The 26629-nt window shown below is 49.5% G+C and overlaps 9 protein-coding genes across 9 annotated transcripts; 3 read left to right on the forward strand and 6 right to left on the reverse strand.

Moving 5' to 3' along the window:
- Positions 1-84: 84 nt before the first annotated feature.
- On the forward strand, positions 85-2459 carry N7496_000090 (DNA damage response protein RcaA; the record flags this gene model as incomplete). Its single annotated transcript, XM_056693021.1, has 5 exons — positions 85-121; positions 191-253; positions 322-401; positions 454-602; positions 656-2459. The coding sequence occupies 5 exons, from the start codon at positions 85-87 to the stop codon at positions 2457-2459; spliced, it is 2133 nt and encodes a 710-aa protein (XP_056559750.1).
- Positions 2460-3336: 877 nt separating this feature from the next.
- Positions 3337-3903, forward strand: N7496_000091 (uncharacterized protein; the record flags this gene model as incomplete). The annotated part of the gene is made up of 3 exons (XM_056693022.1): positions 3337-3441; positions 3524-3598; positions 3673-3903. The coding sequence occupies 3 exons, from the start codon at positions 3337-3339 to the stop codon at positions 3901-3903; spliced, it is 411 nt and encodes a 136-aa protein (XP_056559751.1).
- A 191-nt stretch (positions 3904-4094) lies between these two features.
- On the reverse strand, positions 4095-5815 carry N7496_000092 (cytochrome P450; the record flags this gene model as incomplete). Its single annotated transcript, XM_056693023.1, has 4 exons — positions 4095-4254; positions 4323-4489; positions 4551-5681; positions 5714-5815. The coding sequence occupies 4 exons, from the start codon at positions 5813-5815 to the stop codon at positions 4095-4097; spliced, it is 1560 nt and encodes a 519-aa protein (XP_056559752.1).
- Positions 5816-6446: 631 nt separating this feature from the next.
- N7496_000093 (uncharacterized protein) lies at positions 6447-8134 on the reverse strand (the record flags this gene model as incomplete). Its single annotated transcript, XM_056693024.1, has 3 exons — positions 6447-6479; positions 6537-8016; positions 8088-8134. 3 exons carry the CDS (start codon positions 8132-8134, stop codon positions 6447-6449), a joined length of 1560 nt encoding a protein of 519 aa, XP_056559753.1.
- A 1185-nt stretch (positions 8135-9319) lies between these two features.
- N7496_000094 (glycosylphosphatidylinositol-alpha 1,4 mannosyltransferase I) lies at positions 9320-10694 on the reverse strand (the record flags this gene model as incomplete). The annotated part of the gene is made up of 3 exons (XM_056693025.1): positions 9320-9496; positions 9550-9657; positions 9708-10694. The coding sequence occupies 3 exons, from the start codon at positions 10692-10694 to the stop codon at positions 9320-9322; spliced, it is 1272 nt and encodes a 423-aa protein (XP_056559754.1).
- A 767-nt stretch (positions 10695-11461) lies between these two features.
- On the reverse strand, positions 11462-13900 carry N7496_000095 (uncharacterized protein; the record flags this gene model as incomplete). The annotated part of the gene is given in 4 exon segments (XM_056693026.1): positions 11462-12359; positions 12371-12441; positions 12496-13606; positions 13665-13900. 4 exon segments carry the CDS (start codon positions 13898-13900, stop codon positions 11462-11464), a joined length of 2316 nt encoding a protein of 771 aa, XP_056559755.1.
- Positions 13901-16414: 2514 nt separating this feature from the next.
- On the forward strand, positions 16415-19180 carry N7496_000096 (beta-mannosidase; the record flags this gene model as incomplete). The annotated part of the gene is made up of 5 exons (XM_056693027.1): positions 16415-16536; positions 16609-17562; positions 17613-18043; positions 18096-18331; positions 18383-19180. 5 exons carry the CDS (start codon positions 16415-16417, stop codon positions 19178-19180), a joined length of 2541 nt encoding a protein of 846 aa, XP_056559756.1.
- A 1254-nt stretch (positions 19181-20434) lies between these two features.
- N7496_000097 (uncharacterized protein) lies at positions 20435-20629 on the reverse strand (the record flags this gene model as incomplete). The annotated part of the gene is made up of 1 exon (XM_056693028.1): positions 20435-20629. The coding sequence occupies one exon, from the start codon at positions 20627-20629 to the stop codon at positions 20435-20437; it is 195 nt and encodes a 64-aa protein (XP_056559757.1).
- A 2683-nt stretch (positions 20630-23312) lies between these two features.
- Positions 23313-25145, reverse strand: N7496_000098 (Multicopper oxidase type 2; the record flags this gene model as incomplete). The annotated part of the gene is made up of 1 exon (XM_056693029.1): positions 23313-25145. The coding sequence occupies one exon, from the start codon at positions 25143-25145 to the stop codon at positions 23313-23315; it is 1833 nt and encodes a 610-aa protein (XP_056559758.1).
- Positions 25146-26629: the final 1484 nt, after the last annotated feature.

The raw sequence follows: 26629 nt of genomic DNA on the forward strand, positions 1-26629 counted from the left end.
GAGAGTGACGCCTAGTCACGTGCCCACGCGTTACCGCTTCACGTGTGCGGGCGGCCTCCGCTTGTCCCTCAGCAACGATTCTCCATGTGGATCTTGGACTCGGCTGGGGATTTTCTGAGCGGTGAGTTATCGTGGAGTTTGGCAGAGGTGGAAGCTGAGGGATACAGACGTTGCTGACCTTGACTCGCAGGGAAGCGGTTATGGCTGCGTCCCGGGAAGCAGTATCTCTTTGGGCGCATCCTGGTGGATGACGGTATGTACAACGTTATCTCTGAAAGCTGAAGAGAGGTGATCATCAACTAATCACGCGATACCTTCTAGTTCGTCATGCCATTCCGAATAAGTCGATCTCTCGAAAACATATGCTTATCGAAGTGTCCAGTGTTGAACCCCGCGATGGAGTATGGCTGCTACAATGACAATGCCCGGGCGAGATGCTGACTGGGATAATAGACCCGGACACACTCGAGGACGAAGATCTCAATAACAGATCTCGATTCCAGTCGAGGTACTGTGGTGAATGGCGAAAAGATCAAAGGCAAGCATGCACTTGCAGGAGATGAACACAGCATCTTGCTTGGGCACTATCCACATGCCTTGCGGTACGTAACTTGGCTTTCCCTGCGCTGCGCTTGTGGCTGACAATCTTTTCCAGAATCAAATGGCAGCCAGTCGTCCTCAGCTTCTCGTTTTCATCCAAGGAGATGAGGGTGGAAGATCCTTTGGCCAAAGTCCGTGCTCGTCTCGAGAGCCTCGACATTAAAACCATCATCCCTTACCTAGTCGGCCAAACAACACACGTCGTGCAGAGCAAACGAAATACGGCCAAGGGACTCCAGGCCCTGATCAACGGCAAATACATTGTCCAGAACTCCTATATTGACGCGCTCGTCTATGCGACTACTCCCAGTGACCTGGAGAATGACGCATCCGCGTCTCCGCTGGAAATTGATTTCGACTCTGCCTGGCCAGACCCAACGGAACACCTCCCACCCGCGGGTAACGAGCCGATCAGTCGTCCTGCGGCGGCGTTTGCACCCAATCCGTCGCGTCTGAATGTCTTTGAAGGGTATACGTTTGTGTTCGGAGACCCTTCTCAATTCGAGAATTTGCAAGCGGCGATCAACAATGGGCAGGGCAAGGCTTTGATCTACCAAATTAAAGATGGTGAAACTACAGCGGAAGAAATAGTACAATTCATGAGGTCGGCTGCTGGTCACAAAGGCGTTGGTGCGGAGAGAGAGGAAGCGGGCGGCGTCGTGCTTGTCCGGTTCCGTTCCAAAGGAGAATTCGAGCCCTGGTCTATCGACCTGGGTAATGAAGTTGCCTTGATGACAGACCAGCGAGTCATCGAGCAACGTGAGTTCTTGGATGCCATTTTGGGCAATGACGCCTCCCCGCTTTGTCGCCCACTTCCTCGCGAGGAAGGAGAGACCCAGACTTCTACTCCAGCAGTGCCTGAGCCGTCAAGAAAGCCCTCTACTGATCAGCCCGTCTCAGTATCTCCGCCTTCTGAAGAAGCTGCCCCAGCCACAACCCAAAGACCTGCTCCACGGGCACGCAAGTACGTGAGCAAGATGAAGGCTTTCGACGACGGCTTTGATATGGAATCCGTCCCTGTTTATACTCCCGATGATGATGGGCAAGATATACCCGCTACTCAAGCCATGGACCTGGAGCCCATACAGCCCGATGAACCCAGTCAGGCCGTCAGCACGGTAGAAGATCAGGAGGAGAATGATGCTGTTGCAGATTTACTGCCTGGTGCACGAGCTATGAAGCGCCGCCGCGCAGAAATGGGCGAGGATCGGCAAGGAAGCATCGACGCGCGCGTGAAATCGGAAGCCACTCCAAAGCCGAAACGCGCAAAACTGGATGTCAGAGAAGCTGCACGAAAACACCGCCAAGAGGAAGAGGAGGAGCAACAGCGACAGGCTGAGGAAGATCGTCACCTGTCTCAGGATGTGGATGTTGAAAAATTGCGGAATCTTGCCATCGTGGAAGAGATGGACATCCCTGTGCGAGAGCCCGTTGTACGAGAGCACGAGAACTCCGATCGATGGGACGATCGATGGAATGGCCGCAAGAATTTCAAGCGATTCCGACGAAAGGGCGAACCACTACATGCTCGCCAACGCATTCAGAGCGTGATCGTTCCGCTGGAAGAGGTCACTCGCAAGGACTTTGGCATCGGAGAACACTACTGGGTTAGCACCAACAAGACTCCCGAGGTGAGCCAGAGCACCGACCACGAAGACCGAGAACTCCGGCAACCCTCAACGCGCGAGGATCGTGCCGCATCTCGATCTGAAGTGTCGATTCAGCCCTCGGCGACTCCAGATCCGGCCCCTGAATCACAATCTGCACCATCTCGTAGTCGCAGTCAGAAGCGGCCACGAGAGACTCGGGGCTCAGACAGTGATGAAGAGCCTCGATTCAGATTCAGACGCAAACGGTAGCATGTAGGATTGGAAGCTTTCTTAAACTGCCCAACACCACCAAGTGGCTTTTGTATTATGTTGCATCGATACCCTCGTCAATATCATTATCCACCAGTGTTAAACGCCCTTGTGGAATTCCTCTGTCGAATATAGTCGTAATCTAAACTTCTTGAATCTAGAGACCAGGGAATCATCCAGCCAGATATGACTCTTTCTTGGACCATCGTTCGTCGTGACCAAAGTGTCGTTCCTGGCCCATTCTTTGCTGGCGTTCTATGGACCGTGAACTCCATTTATAGCGGGCCTATCGAGATGAATATCGAGGAGTTAAGGGAAGAAGATATCTCCTTTTATTGTACCATGGCCAATTTTAGCTGTAGTGTCTTGACTTGGTCACTCTTATGCTACACCTTGCTCGTAAATCTCTAGTGAGACCCCAAGTCGCTCTATACGGTCCTCGTTACCTCTAGGCATGTTAGCATGAACCTCTTGGTATTATATCTTTAATCTCTCTGGCTGATGACTTATCATCAGCCCCATGGAGCCCCATGGGTCCCTCCGTATCCTAATAGTCCTCAGCAGTAAGTCGGATTGCGGATGCTCGTCCCCCTCCCGTTCGTAGACAGATCCCTATATATACCCGGTAAACCATTATTTATACCATTCTGTGTTTCAGCGCACACTCCAGAGGATTTATCTCAGTATTTGATGGGTTTCAGTCTTTTTAGGAAGGGCCCTGAGATGGCAAACAATCGATATGCCTTCCTCATATTTTTCTTCTCTCTTCCTCTTCGCCTCTCGACACGACAACACCCCAGACACGTCTGGCAAATCCACTTTCCCTCCTAGTCCTTTCTCCAATCCTCTACAAATATCACATTCGAGTTGACTCACGATGAAGAAATCCCGCTCCCCTCCGTTCCTTGCCAAGTGTGATGCGTACGATATGTACAAGCGAGCCGTCCCCGTGGGCGAGCTGAGACTGCCCCCATATGACACCGTGAGTACATCTCGAAATGCCCAAAACAACCGACCTGACTACTCAAACTGATTACTGAGTGATCTTATTTACGAGACAACAGGACGCAGAAACCGGCAATGTGATCGTCGTCCGCGGGGAGGTCTACTGCCGCATGCCGAACTGCCCCCGAGCCAAGGTGAGTCCTATCATGATCTGTCCATCAAAATCTCTTGGTGAAAACCCATAATAAGCGCATTTCCATTTCTCTAGATTGCATTCTGCAGCACCACAAATCTGCGAAACCATCTTCGTGGCCAGCATGATGTCGTCTTGCAGCATGTCTTTGATGGCCGCGCAACACGACTTGATCGGGAGAACTCTATCTCGTGGTACAACTCCCTTTTTGAGGATGCCGAGGAGAACGCAAATGGCGAGATTAAGCATGAGGAGGATAACGAGCTCAAGTTTCAGGTAGATGGTCACAACGAGGTCAAGGTCTAGAGCATCTACGACCGTCATATCATGGCGTATTGTGTGGTCTCTCTATGTAGTTCACGCATCTTGTTCTCTTCTCAAATATCCGTTCACAAGGACATACTTCCTGTCTTCCCAATTGTCATTTGATTCTTGTGTGCCATAGCTTGAAGACAATTTAGCTTGAGCTCATACAGAATTGCAAGGCCACCATCCACTTAAGCGTGTACCACTGGTGCCAATTTTACATTTAGGGCGGGCTTTTCCCACACGACATATGCCTTTTGGTTTATCCAGTTCATGGAATCCGGGGAGATTTCCATATCGAAATTCCAGATCATACGAGCCAGAATCAGTCGCATTTCCGCATATGCCAGGCTATTGAAGATTAGTGAAAGATAACCACGTAACGGATACTGGGATCAAAATGCGTGTAGTCAACCTACTTTCGACCTAAGCAGTTGCGAGGTCCCACACTGAATGGTTGCACTGCATTCCTCTTATCGGACTCGAACTCGGGTTCTCCCATAAATCTTTCGGGGATGAATTCCCTAGACTTATGGAAGTTGGCGTCGGACCGACTAGCGGCTAGAATAGGTACTCCAATGGATGTCTGCAGTATTGTACGTTAGAAATCCTCTCCGGAACAAAGGGACTGGGAAGGGTTTATTCACTCCTCCAGGGACCCATCGACCGCAAACAAAATCGCCTTTGCCCTCAACCATGCGGGGGAAACCAAAGGGAACAGGTGGATACATCCGCAAACCCTCATTCAACACAGCTAGTGTGTACGGAAGTTGGTTAACCGCCGACCAAGTAATCTCCTCTTCCGTCACAAATGCTCCTTGAATCTCTGCTTTCAGCTTATCCATAACACCAGGTACCGTAAGGATATAGTATGTCACACCAGACAGTAATGTAGCGGTGGTCTCCGAGCCGGCAATGATCAGCACGTAGGAATTAGAAACCAGCTCGCCCTCAGTCATGCCCTTCTCGACAGGCTGCTTGAGAACATTGCTCAAGAAATCGGGTCGGCCGTTGTCACCAGAATTAATACGGGCTCGAACCTTTTCGTGAGTCATTTTATTCTGTGCCTTCTTTTCCACTTGCACTTTCTTCGGAACGATCCATTTCATCAGGTATTGGCCGAAGGGCACACGGCGCATGATATTAGCCCATGCTGCAGTTCGGAAGTGGCTAAAGATGACGGATACCCAGAAGTGATACTTGGAGTTCTCGAGACAGCCGAAGGATTCACCAAAGGCAAGATCGCCAATGATATCGAATGTCGTGTAGTTGTACCAGTTTGTCATATCAACTACCGTACTTCCAGGCTTGGAGAGTTCGTGCAAGCGCTGGATCAACATGTCGATGTAGCCCTTAACTATAACTTCCTGCTTCTGAAGACTAGACTCGGAGAAGCCGTGCGAGAGGGATCGACGGTATCTCGCATGTGTCTGATCATCTGTTCTCAAAATACTAGGGATATGGTTTGGTCCTACCGACACATGGCGCTGGTCTTTGGGCTTTTGGGCTTTACCTGGGCGAATGGCGTAGATGTCTTTCCATGCATCCGGATTGATAAAGGTCACTTCGCCTGGAGCGATGCGAACAACCTCGCCATATTTCTCATGCAATTTTTCCGTATACATTGGTAATTCTCCACCCAAGATGGCGCGATATAGCGGAAATGGTGTTGCTGCATTGAGCCTCGGGCCGGGATATGAGGCAAGCGGGTGGAAGTAGAGATTATAGATCATATAGACAGCGAATGCGCATAGGGGCTGTTCGGCGCTCAGCATACACTAGGAAAGGAGTGGCATCGGGTGCAACTGACAGCTAAGATAAAGCCCCCAGCTAGAATAATAGCTGAGCTGCCATTTCCAACGGCTGATGGGGGCATCGACTGGAGGGATGCTAAAGTTGAGAACAGAGGCATTATTGATGGAAATAGGGGAAATTTCAACCGTGGTCCAAGTAGTAAGGTAGGAGCTTCTTAATCAAGTTAGTCGATTTGCATGAATGTGTGTAATTCATGTCATTCTAATCTGGATTGCGGCTTGGGAGCAACAGCCTTGATAAAGTTTAGGATTACCTCGGAAATATCCACTCGGTAATTTATTTGGATGACGATCGTCGTGAGTTTTAAGTTGGATCTACCCCACCATAAGCAGCCTAATTCACCGAGAGCATAAGTTCTAAATTCCGAATGGTCGCCAAGTAAGTATAGTGTCAATCTGGGTCTATGAACGTCGCGTAGTATGATGGCTACGGAATTTCGGTGCGAGATTGGCCAACTGGGTTGTTTCCGTTGGTGGCAATTCTCGCCCGCGGCTAGCAAGATCCATCGTCTACCACGAGAGAAAGGAAACCTCATGATTTAGAAAATTCAAAGGAGATTGGTCTCTGCGCCATCTTGAGAAAAGACTGAATAACAAGAATCATCACAAAAATAATCATGCTATGCCTGGTTTTGATATTACGTTCAGTACTGCTCAAGGGCAGAAACCTATCTAGCCGTAGCACACCGAGAAACAGAATCATTCAAATACAGTTGTCTGCCCAGCATATTAGACGCAGACACTGTTCAATCGCATTGTGACCTGCCGTCATATTAGTTTAAATAAGAGACACACATGGTGCTTTCCGCTGGCACTTACCTTCTCGATATACCTCACACCAACCTCGATGCCATCCTCATCTTGGAATTCGGTCTCGTCACCAAAGTCCTCATTATCCAGATCCAGGCAAGTCAAGCAGGTGACCACAACTTCAGAGTACCGCGTACCCATCCGTTGCTGTAGCTCGCCTCGTGCCAATGACAAGAGCTGGTCTTTGAAGTAGTACGAGTCTCCAACTTCCTCCAAGAATGAAGCTCGGGAGGCCGCGGGATGGGCTCCATTTCTGGGAAGCGGCATATTCGGATCCTCGTAGGTCACAAGAGGTTCCCACAAACCAATCTCCAGCAGGCACACACCCAGACTGTAGATGTCGTGGTGCATGATATAATCTTCCGAGACAGATGACCCAATTCGGTCCGGATGTTGATAAAGACATCGCTCCCAGGCAAGCTCGCCTTTGCGCAGGGTTTTGCCCGTTGCCATTCTGAAACTATCGAATCCGATGAGAAAGGCGGACTCGGACGAGGACTTGGTATTGGTCAACAACAATATAGTCTCCGGTCTTATGTTCTTGTGGACGAATCCGAATGAATGCACACAACTGACAGCTCTGGCGAGTTCAGTCGCCAATCTAAACCGATCTGTGAGAGATTCCGTTGGCTTCAATTCCATAAGACGACTGCGAAGAGTTCGAGGCTGGACGAATCCATCAGGGACTCGGAATAAGAGTGTGAATGTGTCGCCATAGGCACGATTCAGAGGTTGATCTCGGTGCTTCATATAACCTTTGCAACTCAGCAATCCAAATTCAAGAGGATTCGACCTGATGAGTCGCCGTGCGAGATCCCGACAATTCTTGTCTAGATCATTTGCATTGAGTCCAGGAAGAGGCTGAACTTTCTCCATGATGAGCATCTGGCCCTTATCTTCACGCGTGCCTAGCTGGGCCGAAGAAAGAGGGATATCCAGTGCACCAAGGGTCTGGAGGAATGCTTCTGGAAGAAGAACTTTCTCTCTGGGCACCTCTCCGTTTGACGTGATTTTTACCGCTGACCTGAGCGATTCAGCCGAGGAGACAGCAGCTCGACAATATTCGACTGGGGATTGTTTCCATTCAGATAGCTGATTTTCGACCAGAGGTCCTACCCGACTCATCGCCAGGTACCAAGATGGATCAAATATTGTCTGCCATCGCTCGAGGTCATCGACCGATTTGTCGATACTTTGTCGAGACATCATATACTTGACGCGACTAAATTTCCCCTCTATCCCGTTGCGCTCCCTCTTCATAGTGTATTCGATGTTGATCGCAGCAGCTTTCAGCCTGCTATTAAGCATGTCGATAGTCTCGTAGATAACCTTCTGGTGGTCCTCGTGCAACTCGTGGGCGATTGTTTTGACGGTTGCAAGTTGCAAGTTTGCGCGCATCCAGTAATTCTTTACTCGAAGAATCTGCCCGGCGATATCCTCCCTTGCATGCTTGAATGCGGAGCAGAGGTCCCATAACTGCTTCCCTGTCCTGTGTTCGCCTTGTAGTCAGTTTCAGGGTGTGATGTATAACAGTCTAGTCGATATTGAGGTGCAGCTTACTTCAAACAAAGATCCACTAGCGAGATGATAGAGATCGGGTCAACCATTTTTCAACGAATATTGAACCAGAATTACCCCTCAAAGTGGGGGAACTCGGTCTTTTCAAGGCAATCGAGCTAAGACTTCCAGGCAAAGTGGGCCGATGCGCTAAGTGCGGCTGAGCGCGGGGGCCAAAACAAGTAATTCCAGTATGCCTTGCTAGAAGTGGCAGTGCAGCGATCTAGTTATTGCCTATCACACAGGGTCTGTAAAAGTGAGGCGCATTGCTTCAGTGATACTTTCCATTGAGTATCATCGTTTGGATTCCTATCAATGGCCGAGGCTTGGTGTGCGACAATATAGACTAGCTGAGGGAATCTTCTTCCTGGAATTCTGCCTGATGGGATTTAAAAAAAATTGAACAAGTCCAAGTATAACATCGGTTCCTGCCTTGCCGCCTACAATGTAAGGACCACACTACTAAAGTGTTATCGGTCACTCTGCATTGCCCATTGTCGCAGCCATAAGCCCAGAAAGCCTGTCGTAGATAAGTATGTATCGAGAACTAATAATCTACTTTGTACACTCTAAATGACGATTTCATATGGAGGTAGAGTACGCCGCACATGGCAGTTGACTTTCAAGTAGTTGCTTACCCATAGCAGGATGCGCTATGGATGCGCCAAAAGGGTTCTTTTCCACTAGTCGCACCCTACTCTATACCGCCGGTAACAAGTTGGATTCTTTGCCAGTGAGAAGAGAGGCCAGGTCTCTTCAGGTCCTGACAAAAGTACCTTTTTCTCGCCTTTCCCGTTAACGGTATTACTGTCAATGGTGGACTTGTCACACTGGTGAAGTAAATTCCACCATGGCTGGTCTATCGAGTGGAACGATAATAGCTGACAACAATAACGACAAGACGTTGCAAATTGTTCAGATGCAGTATACAATAAGAGGGACGGAGTTTATAGCATTGATGCGCATCGGTCAGTTCGTTCTGACTAGATGACACCTTAGCCTTCTATAACGTTCCAGATACGATTGTTCAAAAATGACAACGGAACAGGGGGTTTCCAATGAACTAGGGTTGTTTAGTGTATCCCGCCTGTGCTTTCCATTGTAGCCGCTTAGAGAGCTCATCTCAATAGAACTGACGAATTTACCGCCGTTAGTCAAAATCAATATGCATGCCCCCGAGCAAAGCCCTACAATTTTGATATAATGGAGCTATGTACAAGACCGCAGAAGCTCTTTCATTTCCCCGGCTGAAGGTCAATCTCCCCGTTTTTGTCATTGCCCCCATCCCGGACGATGATGCCGAGAATCCACACATTAACACCAAAAAAGAAAAGCGAGGACAAAAAGAGGCCGGGAACAAAGGCAGACAGACCAAGGAATTCCAGATTGTACCCTTGAGAAAGCCAGAGTGCCTGCATAACGCAATTAGCAAGGACTGCGGAGTAAAGAATATAGCAAAACATACCTGGCCCAGGATCCAGAAAACAGCGGCCGTAATGCCCAAAGTGGGCTTCCGCATCAGCGAAGATGACGGCAGGTAGAATGGAAGGAGAATCAAATACCAGATAAAATACTGTTGTCCAAATTAACTCCGATCAAATAACAAAATATCGCGGGACTTACCTGGCTAGTGCAGACTTTGTTAAACGTAACAAAAGCAAAGGTCTGCGCAAGCATAGCCGTTGCCAGACTCCTCTTCGCCAAAACCAACGGAATAGCAGCGACTGCAAGCAAAAGTTGAGGAAGGAAGGCAAGCGTCTCAAAGCGATAGCTAGCTTCACCTGCAGACGCAAGATAGAGCAGAGTGCTGTAAGGCGAGAAATTGTGCCGGTGATCAATGCGTGTGAGATGGTGGAAGAACGTGTGATGCAAGAATGGTATGCCGTACTGAAGATACATGACAGCGTTCAAGACAATAAAAGTGACGAGTGCAGAGAGGGTGAGAATCACACGCGAAGGGGTGATGAACCCGAGCACCCGAGAAAGCAGGCTAGAGCTTTTAGCCGGGGCAGCACCATCACGCTGGGCATCCCACCACCAAAGAATCGAAACTCCATAGATGAAGGGATAAATCTTAAAGTGAACCGCCAGTCCGAGAATTGCACCCGCTAGAACAGCCCTCCGAGTCAAAGTGGCCCAGAGTAACGCCGCAACAAGGACCCCCAGCAGACCCTCCGAACTACCGCGGGTACTGATATTCGCGACCATCGGATTCCACAACCAGACGGCAGCAACATAACGCAACGCCCGCTCAGTAGGGAAATGGTAGCACCGGCGCAAAAGCTGAACGACGAGCCATCCCGCCACGACATCAGCCAATGCAAATAGGATTTTACCAAATGCAAAAGTCACGGAAGCCAGAGGTCCGCTTCCCTCCCACGCAGTCGGAAGAAGCATCCACGCCAGAAGCGGCGTGTATCGATAAGTGTCGCGCGCATAAGGCGGTTGGCCCTTAGCAACATAGCGCGAAGCATCCGTGAACACCATATAGTCGATATCGGTGTATTTCACCGCAGAGTTGGCATCTTGCCAGCCACCGTAGACCAGCAGAATCAGGCGTAGCGCGGTAGCAGCCAGCAACACACGCGGGGCGGAATCAAAAAGCGCCATCTTGACGACAGAACCGCTAGATTCCAGGGATCAAAAATAATTCAGGGTCGCGGAGGGGAGTCCGGAAGCTCCCTATTGGGTGTTGGTCCCTTGGGCGATCAAAGGACCTCCTTTTTCACCAACGACGCTCCTCGACGCTGGAAAATGGGGATCACCCGCTAAGCCAATTTATGAAATGAAGTTTGTTGGACCTAATTGGCTCAATTTGCCATTCTGGTCGTCGCTTTTCCTGAGATGTTTACAGATTTCGATCCGAGCCAGACGCCACGAAAGATCGGCTGAGTCAGCACCCCCAGCTCAATTACCGTATTGGGGATAGATCGTCTCTTTGAGACCCGCAAGTCAAGACGAAGGGCAGTGGCATTTCGAGTTTCTAAATGCTCGACTATATTTCAGCTGTAATAATGAAAAGAGCAAGAGAACTGAAATGCATTTTAAGGGTTCAAATGCACTGAATCGAAAAGGGCCGTCAGCAAACCAAACCCGTCAATTCCCAAGGGGAAGTTACAGCCCCTATGGATACCATACATTTCGAAAGACCAAGCTTTCCAGCAAGTCCTGTGCAGTAGATGATGCCATTTCAAACGTCCTCGTATTCAAAGGGATATATATACACTCAATAAGTTCAAACTAAACATCAGAAAAATCCAATTCCCGCATATCCTCATATCCGCTAAAAATAACCATACACAAACAAATCAGCAATACAAAATGCTTCGTCAGAAAAATCCCAAAGAAAGCATTGAATCACATCAAGCATCCTTCATTCAATAATAGACCGGCGGATTGACAAAATAAGAATCAGGAATGGGCTCAAAGTACGGATGCGACCCGAACTTGGGCCCCTTCTCATGATCAGGCGTCAGCAACGCCATGGCCTCGCTCCGGGTATCAACATCCGAAAGACCCGGCCACATGCTCTGGTCACTCCAGCTGAGATACTCCCAGAGGTACTGACCGGAGTCATCAACGAACGGCGTCGCCAACGGATCCGCAAGTCCATTCTCGCCAAGCGTCATGCCCATGCGGGCTGGTTCGGGCGGCGAGAACATCATGCCCGTGTCCCGACCAGCGGGGTAAATGTTAGACTGGACGGATCCAGCACTACTAGAAGTGGCGATGTCTTGTCCGCGCTTGCTAGCTTCGTAGATACGCGCGATGGCGTCCAGGGAGCGCTTCGCGGTATGCCCGTATGTTTGCATACGCGCGAGCGTGGCCAGCGCCATTTCGACCTGTGCTTGGCAAGATTCGATGGAGGCGCGGGGGTCGTCGGCGGTGGGGTCGTTGAGGAATAGGCCCACTAGCGGGACGAGAGATGCTTGGAAGGTCCACCAGACGGCGTTCCAGCCACAGAGCTGGTTGAGCTGTGCCGTGGCGGCGATGTTTTGGATTGATTGTTCAGCGACCTCGCGACACTTTTCGATCGCAGTTCGTTCCTCCGCTCTCAATGCAATGTATGGAACGCGTCGCATCGCGTAGCTCAGCAGCGTGGGACGGAAGAGGAGCATGCGCTGGTTGTAGTATCGCCATCTCATGACGGTTCGTACGGTTCTGATGGACTCCGAACAAGACTCGTGGTCCTTGAGGACGGTTGGGAGGTTTTCCCACCAGTCAAGCAGCTGTGCATCAGCATGAGCCATCTCCTGGTGTTTAACGAGGGGGCCGCTGCGAGCGACTCTTGGACTTGGGTTGCGATCTTAGCGAATCGGATATTTTCCACCAATGGGAGGATCTCGAGGACGTTGTCCTGTGACACATTTGTTAGAGTAAGCATTGAATCATGGGGTCGGTCAAAAAGTACCTTGTCACGACAATTGGGTGGCCGCACTGTGATATTAGGTCCAAAACGGCCCATGCTCGGCCGGCCCAGGGTCATGCCTCCCCAAGTATCCATACAGAAGAGGGACCACCAGACCCGGCGCTTGAGATCCATCGAGGCCAGCTTACTCGGGCTCGGTACTTGCCGGCTCTCAGCAAACTCTTTGTGTAGGCCCAGCCCGGCTGCCATCCGGAGCGCAGCGCCCATGAGGGAATATGCCAGATTAGGCTGACTGATGTAGTGGCAATACCAGCCACCCATCAAGCCTAGTGCTTGGATGGTCTCCAGGTGAGCACTTCCAAGCGAGCTTAGACTGAGATGGCTCTTGCAACGCAAGAAATATGTCTGATGCGTCTGGTCGTCTGGCTTCGAGGCAGCGACACTACCCAGCGCGAGGACGATGTTGAGCAGCGCGAGCCAGTGGTCATCCTTCCGATGACCCATCATGTAGGTCTCGCGGAACATTTGCTCATCGATCAAGGGAGCGAACGCCTGGAAGTGCAGGAAATATGCATCCAACATCTGCATTTCGGTCGGCGGGATAGAATGCTGTGACTGCAAGGATCCCTCGCCGTGATTCCACTCGGATGGCATATCGTACTCGAGACCAGCCTGGTCGCGCGGATGCGTGGGTGGAGTTCGGGAGAAGTATGTGGCACACCCTGGATCCAGCCAGACGATGACCTTCAGTACGGCTTGAATAGATGAAACGCCGAGGTAAGATGATGGCTGTCGGGCGGAAAGAGACAACGCATTGACATCGTCTGAGACACCCTCGACCAAGTCGGTTGAACTGGGACGACTATCATCGAGTTCCTCGGGCATACTTTGGAGGGACTCGAGATTGTCATCTTCATTTGACTGAGGGGACACATGAGCTTCTACCGAAGCTGAAGTGGCAGGCGAGACAGGGTTCGGGGCTTGTTGTGCCCCCGGAGCCTGTGCGAGTGAAGCTGCAGATGAAGAACCAGCCACCAGTTCAAGCAGCTTCTCGCGTGGCAAATTGACCAGAGACTCTGGCGCTAAGTTGGGGAATAACTTTCCAAGGATACTTCGGTATTCATCAAGGGTGGTAGACAGTTTTTCAACATGTCTATATTTTCGTGTTAGTTATTGATCCCGGGATAGAGAACGACTAGCAATGGACATACCGTCTAGATGGACGAGGATCTGAATAATGACATTGATCGGCTTTCTTATACCACCGACAAGCCTCGCATGGTTTTTCACCATCGCATTTAATCTTGCGATGTCGACAAGAAGTACAAGCACGGAGGGTTGTGACTCTGCGGCTTACCGAGTCCCGGCGCTCGGGATTGGGGGGACGAGTGGTGCGGGCAGGAGTGGCCACCGTCGGGTTCTCAAACCCTTCAAAGGTGTGAAACATGATGACTGCACGGAATCACGCAGATGTTGTCGTCGAGAGTCACATAATTTGGGGGGAATTTCCTCGTGATTTCAATAATCAGGCAGAATCGATAGACGGAGATAGTCGTATGATTCCGGGAATTATTTGAAGCCAGATAAGCAGGCAGAGCTGATCAGGACAGAGAGGAGATGAATGTCCGTTGCAGTAGATCCCGATCACAGTTGATATTGAAGATCAACAACTCTTTGCGCGAAAGCAAAGATGTTCAATCGATGGGGAAATAGTAGAAAGAAGAATGAATTCGAGTCCAAAGGGGAAAAAAAAGGTCAGAAAAGAGGGCCCACGGCCGACTAAGAGTGCATGCGACGGGCAACTAAGACCGAAGCGAGATAGTCCACCAGAATAGCCTGATCCGCTTAAATCTCCCCGCATTTTCAGGGAACAAGACCTTCGTTCGTCTTTTTCATCTCATTTCCTGGACGCTGAGTCGTTGACTCGCTGGCAATTGGTCTTCTAGCCACTCCGGGGTCCCCGGATACGGCCTCGCTTATTGGGTATGCGCCAGGGACAGACTCGGTGAGTGGTGATGTGCGGGATTAACATCGCTAGCGTGGATCTACTGCGGAGGCAGAATGTATGGAAATAACCAGGTAGAAAGAGGGCCATATCCCTGTCCTCCCCCTCTAAGGTCGGACAGAATTTCCATCATCCTCGTCATCATCATTTTTGAGTACCGACATATAGGAGACCAGGATTTCCACCAAAAAAAGTGCCTGGGGGGGGGGCGGAGTCCCGAAGGTGCATTTGGGGTGGCAGTTTCTACAGTCTGACCCGGACGGTGCCACGCGCCAGGCTGACCAGGATGCGAGAGCGAGATTAAAGAGGCAAATGATTACGGAGGCTGCATGATTTCCATACGCCACATGTCTGTTCTCCATGCGCCAGAGGTCTTTTTTGGCATGATTCTTTTGGGGGGGGTTCCCAATGAGGGGCAAATAATCTCCGCAGCAGGAGGTCCCATATGAATGTGGATGGAGAAAGGAACCCTGCAGTAGTTGACCTGATGATCGTCTGGGGAAAGAGCGTCGCAAGTCTTGCCGATCCAGGGCCACCTCCTCTCTTGGATGTCGAGGAGTCAATAAACATCTTCGTAGCGTCGGGCATGATTTCCCTTGGTCCGGAGTTTAGCAAAGGCGATGCCATTCCCATGTGTAACCCTATGCATGAATCAGAAGAGGTACCAAGAAACCCATGCTGCAATTTCCCTCAATTAATAAAAAATTTTTTCAGTATCTCACCACTCATCGGGGGAGCCTCTCTTTGACCCATGGGTCTGGCGCCCAGGCAAATGAGGCGGAATCGGCACTGAAAAGAGACGGGGACCTCCTCAACGTTTGTTCCAGGTGCGTTTTGATCAGGCGGGGACCAGGGAGTGTGGTCAATAGCAACTGTCCAATTGCCACCGAGAGCGCACCACACCGAATGCCGAGACCCTATTCTTCCGGGCGCGATATCCCCTTCGAGTCAAGTGCCCGAGGAGATGAGGGGATGATTCAGCGGCATTCCCATCATCTCAAACCTCCCAATGCCGGCCTGCTGCACGGCATATCTGGATATTTCATCCGCGGCAAAAGTGACGTTGACGTGGGAAGGGGGGGGAGAGACCATCTGAATACCCCGCAGGACATGGATTGCAATTCTTTTTTCCTCCATGAACCCCTGGAGGGAAGCACGGAGGGGGGAATGCATGAAATTGCCAAGGCTGGCTAGCATGTGTCCTTTGGAGCCGAAGGGGGGCCGTTTGACTCTCCCGAATCCTGGGGGAGGAGCAGTCTGGTCATTGGTTCGGCTAGAGGGGGGTTCATTACACGCAAGTGGACTAGCGTGTAGTTGGCTCCCATGCTAGTGGGTTTCAGCAGGTGAGAGAGTGAGAGAGAGAGCCAGAATGGTTTGACTTTTGTTGATTTGTCGAAGCGAATTCCATCAATTCAAATCATAATCGAAGTCTGAGGGAATCATTGACAGATAAAGTTCAAGGGTCAAGGGAATGCGGGCCGGCAAGACTGGAGACCCAGTGGAGTGTGTGGATGGAAGGGTGGTACTGGTACTGTTGAGTTTGGGTGAGCCCAGCAGCTCGACGGAGATGACTCCGTGACCAAGAGAGATGACTGACGGGGTTCCAATCATCCCCTTTGAGCGAAAAGTCAGCCCAGATGCTCCGTCTCTGCTTCTAGAGGGGAAGACTGGACCGGAAATTGGTAATTCCACCTCCACATGCCCCCCACGGAAAAGACCAAAGAGGAGATTTGGGAATTGGAAGGGAAAAGCCGGCCACCTGATCAGGGAATCTCGACACCCGAACTCCAAGGCAGGAAAGTCATGTGCCCGGCACCTCCGTTCCCAAAAGGAAGGCTCGTGGGGGGTTTCTTATCGATAAGCCCATCGCAGTTGCTTCTAAATAGCTCCTTCTCCCCCAGTCGTTAAATAGTTCAATATTCAATTATTCAATTCTCTAAAAATCATCTCGTCATGATGGAATTCAGTCGTCAGTCACTCTCCACTGGTTGGAGTTTCCGCGATCGCGATGCCGACGAGTGGATGCCCGCCTCTACGGTGCCTTCGGTGGTCCAGCAGGATCTCATTGCCAATAACAAGTAGGAGCTTCCAATCGTTGCATTCATATCTCTGCAGAACTCAATTTGACCATTGAAACGTGTTTCATATAGGTTGGAAGATCCATTCATCGGTTTCAACGAGCTGAAAGCTCGTTGGGTCAATGACAAGTCTTGGGTATACCGCAATACTTTCCAACGTCCACACGTGCCCGAGGGCGCCGCAGTGGACTTGGTCTTCGATGGTCTGGACACCTTTGCTACAGTCAAGCTCGACGGCGAAGTCATCCTACAGAGTGATAACATGTTCTTGGGTCACCGCGTCAATGTGACCAAGGCATTGGCGGCAGAAGGTGATCACACGATTGAGATCGAATTCGACTGTGCGCTGCTCAAGGCACGCGAGCTACGAGCTCAAGACCCAAACCACAAATGGGTCGGATTCAACGGAGATCAATCACGTCTGGCGGCTCGCAAGGCACAATACCACTGGGGTTGGGATTGGGGTCCGGTGCTGATGACTGCGGGTATTTGGCGTCCAGTGACACTTGAAGTGTATACAGCTCGGGTAGTCGACCTTTGGCCTCAAACGCAGCTGGCTGCGGACCATCAATCGGCCGAGGTGACTGCTACCGCCAAGTTTGACACGGTTTCCGGGGGTGAATATACAGCTCGCTTCAGTCTCAGCTTAAACGGAAATGAGATCGCTACCCAGGATGTTCCCGTATCCGCCGAAAACCAAGCAGATGTCACCTTCCGTGTCAACCGTCCAGAGCTTTGGTGGCCTCATGGATATGGAAGTCAGACATTGTACGATATCTCCGTGTCACTGCACCGCGGCGACGCACCGGTTGTGCAGAAATCCAAGAAATTCGGTATTAGAACGGCCGAGGTCATTCAACAGCCGGACAAGCACGGCAAATCTTTCTACTTCCGAGTCAATGGGATGGATGTCTTCTGTGGTGGCTCGTGCTGGATTCCAGCGGACAGTCTCTTGACCAACGTCACTGCAGAGCGCTACCGCAAGTGGATTGAGTTGATGGTTGAGGGTCGACAGCTCATGATTCGGTACGTAGCATGCCACCCATCGGGGAAATCATATCGGCTAACGTTTCTAGCGTCTGGGGTGGCGGTATTTACGAGGACGATGCATTCTACGAGGCATGTGACGAGCTCGGTGTGTTGGTCTGGCAGGACTTCATGTTCGGCTGTGGAAACTACCCGACATGGCCCACGATACTCGAGTCGATCCGTCAAGAGACAGTCTACAACGTCCAGCGTCTGCGACACCATCCATCAATCGTCATCTGGGTCGGCAACAACGAGGACTACCAGGTGCAAGAGTCAGAAGGCTTGACCTATAACTATGAGGATAAGGATCCAGAGAGCTGGCTGAAGACAGATTTCCCCGCTCGTTACATCTACGAGAAGCTGCTTCCAGAAGTTGTCGCTGAGCATTCGCCAAGCACCTTCTACCACCCCGGAAGCCCTTGGGGTGATGGCAAGAAGTCATTTGATTCTACAGTTGGTGATATGCACCAGTGGAATGGTGAGTCTCGCAAATCAGGTTGAGTGATCGATTTCATGCTAACGAACTACAGTATGGCACGGCACTCAGGAGAAGTATCAAATCTTTGATACGCTCGGCGGTCGTTTCAACAGCGAGTTTGGTATGGAGGCTTTCCCACACATGTCCACCATCGAACACTTTGTCGAAGATCCAAAGGACCTGTTCCCACAGTCTCATGTGATCGACTTCCACAACAAGGCCGACGGGCACGAGAGGCGACTGGCTACGTACCTAGTGGAGAACCTGCGGACAGCCACTGACCTCGAGGTATGAACTCTCCCCATACAGTAAACAGATTCTCAAAACTAACATGCGCAGACTTACATCTACTTGACTCAAGTAGTTCAAGCCGAGACCATGATGTTCGGCTACAGAGGCTGGCGCCGCCAATGGGGCGATGAGAGACACTGTGGTGGAGCCCTTCTGTGGCAGCTAAACGACTGCTGGCCCACCATCTCCTGGGCCATCGTCGATTACTTCCTAAACCCCAAGCCCGCCTACTACGCAGTCAAGCGAGTCCTCAACCCCATCGCCGTGGGAGTGCGCCGAGAGCACCATGATTGGAGTGTCGCTCACGCACAGCCGCCACGCACCAGCAAGTACGAGCTGTGGATCTCCAGCAACAAGCCAGACACCGTTCGCGGCAGTGTTGAACTGCGATTCCTATCCGTCAACACAGGCCGCGACATCCGTACGCCGATCGTGCGCGAGGATATCACCATCGCCGCCAACGGCACCACCAACATCATCACCGACGGTCTGATCGATCACATCGCCGAGCCAGAGCCACACGTCCTAGCCGCCCGTCTCTGGGTCGACCACAAGGTCGTTGCACGAGACGTCGACTGGCCCCAGCCATTCAAGTATCTCGATCTATCCGACCGGGGTCTCGACGTGCAATTGAAGCGCGGATCTTCCGGACAAGCCACCCTCGTGCTGAACACTCGTAAGCCCGTCAAGTGTCTCGTCGTCGAGGAGCAAGAGGGCGTCAGACTGAGCGATAACGCTATCGACATCGTACCGGGTGATGAACAAACCGTGGATGTCACTGGACTAGGTGACCGACCACTGAAGTATCGGTTCCTAGGACAGGAATCGTGCGCATTGCTCCAGTAAGAGCAAGCTTATATTTAGTTGCTATTCATGATCGCATGATGTCATCCATACTAAAATGCGATGTTTCTTTGGGTATGTCTATAGACTAGTGACAGATTTGTATATGAGAATGACAATCGATCGAGAAAAATGCTGCACATTTCGAAGGTTGTTAGCTAACTGGGTAAATTACAATATGTCATTACAATATGAACCTTTTTCTTTCGTGCGTGAATAGTATCCTAGTGTTCTATTCTGTTGAACGCTTTAAAACTTTCTGTAGGCCTTTAGTTTTCTTTCTTACTCTCGGGCTTTTTTTAGCTCTAGATTTTTCTATAAATTTTATTGTAGGATTCTTAAGTCGACAGTTAAGTCGATAAGTGTAGTCGAGAAGGGAGTCGATAAGTGTAGTCCCGAATGTCCTGGGGCTGGGCGGTCCCTGCACCTGGGCACACCGCTGCGACTTCGCTATCCCTGCCAGTTTCTGCATCTATGATTCGACCAGTACCAAATTCGAGAGAAAGATTTCCCCAATCTTTAGTCATTCCTCCTCCCCTTCTATGAGCCGCAGGGAAGATTGCCTCGTGAGGTGCAGAAATGTTGCTGGTCGGACTGGTTTGCCACCGGGCTGTGGCCTAGTTTGGCCCCTCAACGCCTCTTTTCGCTAGAAAAGAAGACGTGTCATGGACCTGAGTTAGTACACCGCATAATAGTTGGAGTGTTAAGTTATTTCCCATTGGAGAGGCACCAAATTTCACGATCGCTCCATGTGCGGGTTGTCAGACGGGTACTTGGTACTTACTTCTGATCGGACGGACACGAAATTCTAGGATCGCCCATGCGTCTCAGCCGACCTGAGGTGGGGGCTCCGCAGAATACTTCGTACATCATTTTACTACTACAAGTATACTGTACTCAGTTTTGATCGGAGAAATTCCAAGTACCCCGGCCGCTGCTCTGTTTCCCAAGTTCTCGGGTCTAGGTAGTCTTCTGGGAATTGTTAAGGTTAGCACCCGACTTGGTTCATAGAAGGCTTCTATACTTGTTTACATACATATATAAACATGGTGGATCTCAAGCTGGCGAAGGATGTCAAGTACCAAATCCAAGCTTTTATTTTCCACCTGCCCTTGATCCTTCTTTTTCGCAGAAACATGACGTGAACCATATCCATGGATTGGTCGACTTTCAGGCCCTCTTTTGATGATCCGGGCGTGCCTACCAGGCAGGACTGGAGGGCTTATCAGCAAAACAATCTTCGAAATACATTCCTTGCTACAGAGCCCCCCCATGGTTACCATGAGTTCTCACCAGCTGCTTGGAAGGCGGCTGGATAGCGATATTATAATTGGTCTGGACTTGGACTCTGCGAGTTTGGACTTCGCCTATGCAGACCAGATCAGTGACGATATACCGGAACATGCGTCGCTCAGCCTCTTTGACCCTATTTGCGGGCGTCCAATTGCCCATGATGCTAGATCTGGAACAGCCTCGACCAGTATATCACCGACGCCAACTGCAGAGCAGGTGAAACTGGCAATGAGAAATATGCAAGGACAGCAAAAGACATCTTGCAAATGCTCCGAAAAAGAGAATGGGTACGTATATATCTCCCTATGTTAAGCCATGTGCACTCACCAGCTAGTTTATTGACATGTCTTCGGTTTCTATGACTTGCAGGACAGATTCCCTGGGATGTACCTGGCCAGGATGCAAAAGGCCTGGCCCGTTTTCACGCAAATCTGTGCTAAAACGACATATAGCGACTCAGCATGAGAAGCCACGGTCCTTCAAATGCCCAAACATGCAGTGCGACAGATTGTTCAACCGAAATGATAACATGCAGGCGCATGTGCTATCTGTTCATGGGAAGCGGGCTTAAGGACTCTGCTTGGCGTCGAGGTGCTGTGCAAGAGGGATCTACCGAGACTGGAGTTCGAGGGGGACCAATTGGAATCTTGATGTGTCATTTTGGCTTATGCTAGTAAGACTTGAGTAATTTATTTTTGCATTTGATATGATTGCTATGTCTGAGGACTCTCCCATAATAGATGGATAATCTGCAATCCACACGATTTTAAATACCAATGAATTAAGTTAAAAGTGTTTACTTGGTGATTGTACTCTATGATGCTAGCGATCAGTTTTTCTTGGTAAATCATTTAAGAGAGGATCGAATTAGCCACTGTCAACCACAAGGAACACAGGGCAGGGATGCGGTAGGGGTCTATGTCCCGTCTACATGTCAAGAGAGCGGGTGTATCACTATAAGCTTCCGTGCAGAGTTATCGATGGATAATATACTTACCATAAGGAAAAATATACCCAAGCCTTAAAGAATTTGTTCTAAGATTACAGTTCATCAAATCCACATCTTTCTGTAGGAGCCAGGACTTTAAGACGGGATTAGAAGACGACTCGATAGTCGACTACAATTACTGCATTTCTCTGCCTCGTATCCAGCCTGAGATTTCTTCAAGTTGGAAACCCTCGATTATCTCGCCATCAAGCCATCATGGAGGAAGTGGGTTGGCTAGTCTACAAGCTCGAGATCGCACGGCTATACCTGGAGAAGGATGAAACTTTAGTAAACGTGATGAAGATCATGGGTTCAAAAAAAAGTACATGAACCCTCATTCTCTGTCTTTCTCTATTATATCCTACTTCGCGAGGACAGTTACTATAGCAGATCTCTAGTTAATTATATCTGCTAGTCTATTAATTAGCCGACTTTAAGAATATTATCCGGGACTATAAAGTAGTTAGCTTCTATAAGATAGAGCAGACAGAGGATACGGTTACAGTTAGTACGTGTTAGTCTTTACCTAGAATGTATTACGAGATATACTAACGATTATAATAAGACTCGGACAGCGGACGGTGGAAACGTACCAGGGATTTTATAATAACAGTTAGCGCAGAATCGGCTCTTCTCTAACTCCCGGGCTATATAGAGGACAAGGTACCGTTATATACGGATCACTCGATGATCGTCAAATTTAACGCGCGCAACGCAGAGGGGTATTAAACAGCGCTCGATAAACTACGGCAATTCTTAAGAAATACGCCCTAGGTAGTGGCTGCTCGATTCAGTGAGTGACTTGGTTAGAGTTTCTAAACCACGCTTAAAGGGAATGTTCCCAGCAGAAACGCGTCCAAAGCCCTAACCGCGCTCCACGGTGCCTTTTAAGAAGGACCCGATGTTTGTGGGTCGTGAAGCTGTGATTAGTGCGATCAAGGAAAGATATGGGGAAATCGGCCAGCGTCATGAAAGGGTGGTATTGGTAGGGCTAGGTAGCGTTGGGTGAGTCGTGCCTAAAACAATGCCTCTTGAACGATAGCTGAAATCAATTGCCATTCAGAAAAACCCAGATAGTCATCGAGTATTCCTACACGCGAGCAATGTGCCGCGTTTGGAACAAGGGTACCAGCAAATTGCCGAAGTCGCGAAGGTTCCGGGACGGACGATCCGAAGATTAACATCTCCAGCTCGCGTTTCAGTGGTTATGTGATGCTCGGAATGGGCGCTGGCAGGTGGTGTTAGATAATGCGGATGCTGATGGTATCTTTTTCAAAGGCAGTGTATCTAATGAACGAAGGCCGTGAGCCTCCTGCCTCAAGCTGCGCATGGATTACTCCTGCTCAAGGCACGAAATGGTCTTGCGGCGCAGCATCTAGTTGGGGGGTATAGCTCATGGGAACTATGTGGGGCTGAAGCGTGGGGATGCTTCTTTTGTGGTTATTCAGAAAGGCGTGGACTTTTTGATGGAGCATGTAGTCTGTTGATAACTCCTGAAATTGTCATTGTTCAATAGATGATGATATCAAGAATCAAACCTTATTTTCTCGAGTAAGCAGCAGTAAAAGCTACATTATTGCTGGGAACAGTGATATAATGCAATTATGTATATGCCATGACGCTCGAACAATAGACATGATATTCAACCCTACTCTGCTCTCACGTCTCCTCTTCAGGAAGTGCTCGGGCTTGTCCATGATCATGTAGTCGACGTGCACGTAAGCACAATCAGTGTTACATTATGCATGACAGCGACTGGATCTCTAAGTCCAGAGAAAGTCTTGTCACTGGGTCTCTGTGATGTCATTCAAGCAAAATCTTCAAAATAAATCCTCCGTATTGGTCCAACTTGAATTACATATCCTCTCGCTCGACAACCTGACTCGTCTCTCCCTGTTGCTTAATTCCAGAGATACCGTAGATTGTGATGAAGGCCATGCCCAAGAAAGCTGACACACAAGAGAAGACCATTGCAATAATTCCTTTGGCTGTGAATCCGGCAGGTAGCCATGGAAGTTGCTTATTCTGACCGGTCAAGTCGAGCAAGTCTTCAATATTGGCAGCAGCATTGCCCTCGTATGAGATATCTGCTGCCTTGCAAACGCTGATCTCACTGTCCGTCAACGACATCTGCTTTTGAATCTCCTTTGGAGCCTCAATAAATGACATAGCCAGTCCCTGCGACAAATGCCAATCGATGTGGCAGTGGAAGAACCAAACACCGGGGTTGTCAGCCACAAATCGAATGACAAAATTGCCTTGAGGCGGCGCAACAAATGTATCTCGGCGAGCGGGGTATGCTGGGAAGCTGCTTGAAGGGTTCTCGGTCGCATTGTAGGCAACTGGGTCCCCGTCGGCGAAGTCGTAAAAGGAGGCGCCATATGAGGGAGTGCGGCTAACGACTTGGAAATTGTGACCATGTAAGTGGAATGGATGAGAACCGGTATCCTGGTTATTAAGAATAACCTCAATGACTGCATTGTGCTCAAGAACGAATGGGTGGGTGTATTCGCCGTAAACCTCGGCGTTAGTCGCATAGTCACCAGAGGTAAGGACGGAGTATAATGTCGGGACTTTAGGCTTCGTGTATGAGATATTGTTGAAAAACGCATAGCCTGCGCCATTGGCTAGATTTGCCATGATGACATCAACCTCAATAGTCATATCAGGGTCTGGGAGAAGCGCCATTCGATCGTGAGGAACAAGTTTGAAATCGTCATACGGAACAAGATCTGAGGCAATTGCGACCTTCATCACAGCTTCAGGATGGGCCGCACTGCTATTGTACTCAAGCCAATTGGTCTGATTAAGTTGAAGAGTGGGTGAAATGGTATCCAACAGAACTGAATCAGCGACTGTGACGATAGGATAATTCTTGTCCGTGGAGTTCTTCATTGTAACCAGAATGGAGTAACGTTGTGCTACGGCAATATAAAGCGTATCAGCCTCTTGCTCGTCAACGTAAACCCCGTCGATTTCAACGATGCGGAAAGTATGGTCCTCGATATAGAAATACTGCGCCACAAAGGCACCGATATTGATTAATCGGAGCAAGTATGTCTTTCCGGCTTCAACTGGTATATTGGTGTTCGACACGGTATCGTTGAAAAGAAAAGAGTTCGGAACAGGCTCGGCACCAGTTGGGTTCTCCACACGAATAAATGGAATATCTTCGACTAATTCGTGATACCAATCACTCATAGTGACAGTGAACTCATCATCGTACATGCTTTCAAAATATGCGTCTTTATCATGCACAATTAAAGCTTGACGATAGCCATCTGGGTAGCAAGCATCGGTATGACAATGATACCAGTAGGTGCCGTTTTGAGGAATAGTGAAATTGTAGGTCATTGAGGTACCAGGAGGGACAGGACATTGAGTAACCATTGAGGGACCATCCATGTTGTTTGTCCCATTTTGGAACATGCCGTGCCAATGGATAGATGTGTCTTTGTCTCCAAGGCCATTGTACATGTTGACAATCAGCCGATCGCCTTTGTCAACCTCGATCACTGGTAATGGCCACTGGCCGTTCACTCCGACGACTTTGCGTTCATGGAGGCCGTCAGGGTTAGCGTTGACCCAAGTGACGTTGAAATCGAGGGTGACAGTTTTGGCCTGGCTACAGCGAGCTAATAGCAGCACTGTAGCAAGGCGAAAGAAACCGCGCTGGAGAAAATTCATACTGTGATTCGGCTTGTTACTAAGCAGAGAAAGGGGATAATCGAGGATGAGAAATGAGAAGATCATGGCCAGAAGGGTGCGTATAAGCGACCTCTATGGAAGGCGGCCAATCTTTGCGCATTAACTTCTAAAATCATGGGCTCACCAAACTAGTCTGTTTTACTCGTACAATAGGTGTAATTTGGCATTTTTCCTTACCAGAGATCGAAGATAGACTAAACACGAACCAAACCTATTCCCCACTATTTAAACCCACCTACTCAGTTACCTACTAACGCTTAGCACCAGTTGGTCCCTTGGTTTTTAGGGCCTCGGGAGGCTACCAAGAAGGATCGGAAGAACGGCAAAATTGGATAATGAATATTCCGTACTGATCGCCTGAAAGGATAACTCAAGGCCGAAGTCGCTACAGTCTCTATCGCTGAACCTAATTCGATTTGCCTCGGGGGCAGATCTTGGAAACATTTTCGAAGGCTGTCGCAGATACGATGTGCTCTCATCGCAAAATAAGGATCTTTCTGAACAGGGTAGATTTTTTCCATTCATTTTCGAGGTACACATAATCAGTGGTTGGGACGTTTTCAAAATCCTTATTGGTAGGTGGGCCAATTCGGTTGATATGGATCTTGGACCACCACGTGTGTCGAATGCGTATTTTGATTGGTATCACCAGGAGCAAGGGCAAGAAACCTACAATATGCCCGAAAACGAGGGCCAACCCGAGCTCGGAACAGGGATTCAAGCTTTATAATACATATCCCCTTAATCCTCCACCCGGCCCACCGCCATAGAACCTTGTACTACCTATACTATGACTGCTGTAATACGCGGTGGGGCCGCTGGATCAGATAACCATCGAAGCGTACATTAGCCAGTCGGAGCAAGAGGCCGCGAATTCCCTGGCCCGGAAAACCCTCGGATATCAATGCTGAATCAAGACAATCCTCCGACCATCCCTTCCGTTACATTTAGCCACGGCTGATTATTGGTAGTTAACAGTAGCAGCAGATCGATCACGAGACATAAAAGCCACTTTGCCATGCAAAGCTTGTCATGTATCCACTGATTGATAATTTACTGATTGATAAATCACGCATACCAACGCCCGGGTAGCGGTTGCAACCTCTGGATCTGGTAAATAATGTAATTTCCGTACTTCTACACTCCACATCCACCACGACTTTCCGGTATAGGACACTCGCCTGCAAGAGACATGTCTCCCACCAGATTTCCCATGTAAATAAGCCTTATAGTCATTTGGTCCTCCTGAGAAAGAGTCAATCCACTAGATTCTACGTAACAGAAACTTGAGACGCACGGATCTCGACCGTCGCCGCAGCCGCCAGGATCCGTGAATTTACAGGACAATCATTTTCGGGAATTTGAGGAGACCCAGAGGGCGGCTTGTATTTTACAGGGAGTGGAATTTCCTACAGACTTTTACCCGTTATCAGCACTGTGATCATAACAGTATTCATGTGTCC

The sequence above is a fragment of the Penicillium cataractarum genome, assembly GCF_028827025.1.
Source record: "Penicillium cataractarum strain IBT 29864 chromosome Unknown utg000001l, whole genome shotgun sequence".
Lineage (NCBI taxonomy): Eukaryota > Fungi > Ascomycota > Eurotiomycetes > Eurotiales > Aspergillaceae > Penicillium > Penicillium cataractarum.